This window comes from Palaemon carinicauda, chromosome 19 (assembly GCF_036898095.1).
Source record: "Palaemon carinicauda isolate YSFRI2023 chromosome 19, ASM3689809v2, whole genome shotgun sequence".
NCBI classification, from domain to species: Eukaryota; Metazoa; Arthropoda; class Malacostraca; order Decapoda; family Palaemonidae; genus Palaemon; species Palaemon carinicauda.
Window position 1 is genome coordinate 96,992,105 of NC_090743.1, and position 5,000 is coordinate 96,997,104.

General features: G+C 30.7%; 1 protein-coding gene across 1 annotated transcript in view; it reads left to right on the top strand.

Annotated features, from left to right (window-relative positions):
* The window catches only part of LOC137659153 (lachesin-like), a 52,094-nt gene that overhangs the window by 32,324 nt on the left and 14,770 nt on the right, over window positions 1-5,000 (top strand). The window contains exon 3 of the mRNA XM_068394220.1: window positions 2,892-3,210. Coding sequence (XP_068250321.1) covers window positions 2,892-3,210 — 319 coding nt within the window. The remainder of the gene's footprint in view (window positions 1-2,891; window positions 3,211-5,000) is intronic.

Below are 5,000 nucleotides of genomic sequence, written 5' to 3' on the forward strand. Positions count from 1 at the left end.
CACGACAATAGCTTCTTCTAAGATATTTTGAGTCTTTGTCACAAAATATGCTTTTTGCAGAATAAGTGTGCACTTACTGGTCCCAGTCTCTCGGGATGTTCTTTGATATTAAGAAGTTGAATGTCCGAGATCAACACATTTAACTTCTAGCTAATGCAAAGATTTCTTGTGTGTGAATCTGTTACAGTATGTCGTTTCATAATATATGTTTGGAACTTCTCATTGTGAATCATTCAACTATTGGTCCAAATCTTTTTATCTTAGGAGTATTAACAGTGCCCTCCCTGACTCAATGCTCTTGGGTTTAATCAGGTTTTCCCGTGGTACATATTTGTTACACAATATACAGAGTGCAGTATTTGTCTTTTGTTGCTTTTCTGGAGGTCCAAGGTATGGACCATAGTCCTCATCAGGAGCCATGCTTCATAGTCAGATGCCTGCAAAGACAGAAAGACAACTTGATTAAATACTAACTTTACATTTGCCACAAAATGCAAATTTGGTGATTTTTATAATATGACTGCCTGAGTTAGTTTTTCATGATTATGGCTACTTCTAAGATATTCGGAGTCTTTGTCACAAAATATGTTTTTTTGCCGAACAAATGTGCACTTACTGGTCCCAGTCTCTCGGAATGTTCTTTGATGTTAAGTTGACTGTCCGAGATCAACACATTCAGCTTCTAGCTAATGCAAAGATTTCTTGTGCGCGAAGTCGTTACGGTATGATGTTTCATGATATATGTTTGGAACTTGTCATTGTGAATCAATTTCAAGTATTATTCCAAATCTTCTTATCTTAGCAGTATTAATAAGTGTCCTCCATGACTCAATGCTCTTGAGTTTAGTCAAGGTTTCCCATTGTACATATTTGTTACACAGATTACAGAGTGCAGTATCTGTCTTTTATCGCTTTTCTGGAGGTCCAAGGTATGGATCATAGTCCTTATCCGAAGCCATACTTTTTTAGTAAAATGCGTGAAAAGACAGAAACATAACTTGATTAAATACTAACTTTACCATTGCCACAAAACGCAAATTTAGTGATTTTTATAATACGACACCATGAAAAAACTTAAAATCTCTCTACCACATTTTTAGAAATAGGATACCATACTGAATGTCTGATTAAACTGTCTTTTAGTACCTCCTGATAGTACCAGTCAGCTAGCTGGCCCATGGACTTGTGTATCCTTATAGACTGTTTTCTTTGTTGGTTGGTCTACAGCAATCCATCTACATGGATTGACTTGTTTATGGTGAACTGCAGAAGTCATGAAAGGGAGGTAAAATATCATGGATCTTGGGATATCTTCAGGTCTGTTGACAGAAAGCCAGTCCTTAACCTCTTTGTATGCTAATGTATTCAGTACTTCATACATCACTTATAAAAACATACAGGCCTGGTGTAATGCTTTTCTTCAAGGATTTTTTTTAACTGACCTGCTGCAATGCCACTAGACTCTACTGCAAGGTCGCAAATTGATGCGTCTTCAGATATTTTTCCAATCGTGGATAGCAAGTTCCAGATTATGTGAAAATTACCCATTTTTGGGATAATTTTCCCATACTGTTCTTGGTGTCTCCATGCTATTTATGTTGTTTGGAAAGCAGTGTTTGACCAAGAACAAGTGTAAGAGAATAAAGATGTAATGAATCTTTAATGGATATATATTCATGACGAATGTCTTGAACTGTTGCTGGACATTTATAGTAATAGCCAAATAGCCAACTGTGTCTGCTAGCACAACCATGTTATTTCTTATATTGAAACATGTCTACTTTCTGGCTCTCCATATTTCATAAAATTACCATTAAATACCATGACAACACTTCTTCGTAGTATTTTAACTTATCTTGCAAGTAAAGTCATCAATAGCTTCAAGTTCCATGAAATATGAGGTGAAGGCTATAGTAGTAGAAGAAAAGAAAAAGTTTTTTCCCTTTGTCATTTTCTATACACCGAGTAGAAGTTCTTGAAAGAAATATAAGAAAATAATATGTTTCCATATACTCTGACATAATCAATTATCACCCAATTGTTTAATAGGGGTATGATACTCCACAGTCAAGTCATGGCTACAGCTAGTCGGCTCGCCGCTGAAAGGATTTTCACCAGAGGCGATTGTGGGGCTGAACCACTATCCAATGCATTGAATTCAGATGGCCTGTTGTTGCACTTTGCTGAAAATGGGTTTTAATTTATGCTAAAACACAAATTTCAAACATTGAGGAAATATTATGTGAAAATGGCAAAACCACCCACAAATTTGTTCTCAGTGATGTTTTTGTTATAATTCAAGATATATAACTCGAAAATAAATTGAGCATTCTTCACCTAGATTCAAGTTTAATTTTATACTTTTTTATGTATAATCTACCGTTACAAATATATATCCCGATTTTACTCATACTAAAAGTTTCCCGAAAAGTCAAGATGCTTTCTCATATGGTGGATAAAAACCCATTTAGCTGTATATCTGACTTGTCCATCACATAAATCTATAGGGCTGAAGGTTTAAACTACATTTATTCCTCCAATTATTACTAATAGTTGGATCGGCTCATGGACTATAAGAGTTATAGGAAATTAAAACGCACTTCCCTTCTAGTATCATTGATGGTATACTATGAAGAAAAATAAGTAAATTATAATTAAAATATACATTTTGGTAAAATTTTGAAAATCTTGATTAATAAAATTCTCTAGTGATAGATTTTGTTAGGTAAAGATGAAATAGAACAACTATATTATGACAATGAAAATGATTTAATTACTATAAGTAATGTGGACAAATAAACAAATTCTTTTCATATATAAAAATGTGTCTTGTCTTGCATAATTGCAATGTAAGACAGTTGTGCTCAACTCCCGAACCTTGCATCCTTCAGCATCAAGCTGGGAGAATCGTAATCTCATCTTGGAACACGTGAATCACCAGACAGCTGGGGGATACATTTGCATCGCAAGTAATGGGTATCCTCCTTCGAAGAGCAAACGAGTCTTGTTGAATGTGTACTTCGCACCGAAAGTCAGGGGTCCAGGCACCCAAATCTGGGCTCACCTTGGCCAACCAGTGAGCTTGACGTGTCTCTACGCAGCTTTTCCGGCTCCTAACGTCATGTGGATCCTAGAAAACCATTTAAGAATGCGGCGTCTGACGGAAGAATATTTCACTAATACGATACAAGACGGACATCCACCTTACACGTAAGTTCTCATTCATCTTCCGAATATTTTATGTTGAGATATTTCATTAGCTGTATGTCATAGAAGCCGATCCCAAAATATTTGTAGCTTATTTACAGGAATGCAGGTAGAAGTGCATGATTGCCTTGCCTATTATTTCATCATATTATATTATATTTCCTATTGGGTTATCACTTCTTAAATCAAATCCAATCACAAAATCGATAACAGTATAACATTTCATATCATAATCTTTTCAATTATATTACACATGGATGGTTAATCAAAGTACGAGAAAATAGGTTTGATCCTGTGGGAAGAATGTAGGAGTCCTGAATATTCAGGAAAAGAATTGGGAAAAAGTATTGATATAGAGACGAGTGGAGAAATTTTTTTTGAATGGACAATGAGAGACATTTTGTATATATATATATATATATATATATATATATATATATATATATATATATATATATATATATATATATATATATATATATATATATATATATATATATATATATATATATATATATATATGTATGTATATAAAGATATATATATATATATATATATATATATATATATATATATATATATATATATATAAATGTATATATATACAACTATATATATATATAGTATATATTTGCGTATATATATGCACACACACACACACACACACACACACACATATATATATATATATATATATATATATATATATATATATATATATATATATATATATATATATATATATATATATGTATATATATATATATATATATATATATATATATATATATATATAATGTCTCTCACTGTCCAATCCAAAATATGTAGGAGTCCTGAATATTCAGGAATACGATTAGGAAAATGGAGTGAAGAAATTCTTTATGATTGGACAGTGAGATATATATATATATATATATATATATATATATATATATATATATATATATATATATATATATATATGAATATATAAATTTATATAAATTTATATATATTTATATATATACATATATATGTATATATATGCAAATATATATATATATACATATATATATATATATATATATATATATATATATATATATATATATATATATATATATATATACATATATATATATATATATATATATATATATATATATATATATATCAAAAAGCTAAAAACAGATATCCAGATTAATTATGAGTCTCAGCTCACATACAAATTGAAAAGTTAACATTATTATATTCTGATAAAATATCATGGAATTGGGAATAAAAAACATACTTATTGGTGGTAAACCGAATTGTTACCCTTTGTTAAGATCAACACTGAATGCTTAATAAATCATGCATATTTTGTTGCAATTTATCAACGCAGATTTATTTTGAAATCATTCTTTAAACAAATATTTTCACAGAGGAATTCGGAAAGGTTTGACGTCTTTTATTTTATCACACACACACGCGCGTGCACATACACATACACACACATATACAGTATATATATATATATATATATATATATATATATATATATATATATATATATATATATATATATATATATATATATATATATATATATATATATATATATAGGTGCGTGTGTATGTTTGTGTACATGTGTATGTGTGTGTAACTTAAAATAAGGTATGAAGACTACAAATGTGTGATGACACAGGCGATATTCTGTTCCGTTAGCTTGGCGCCACTACTAGATTTAAGTCAGTGTGTGTGTGTGTGTGTGTGTGTGTGTGTGTGTGTGTGTAGCCCATATGCCAACGTGTCTGAATGCCAGAAACAGACAC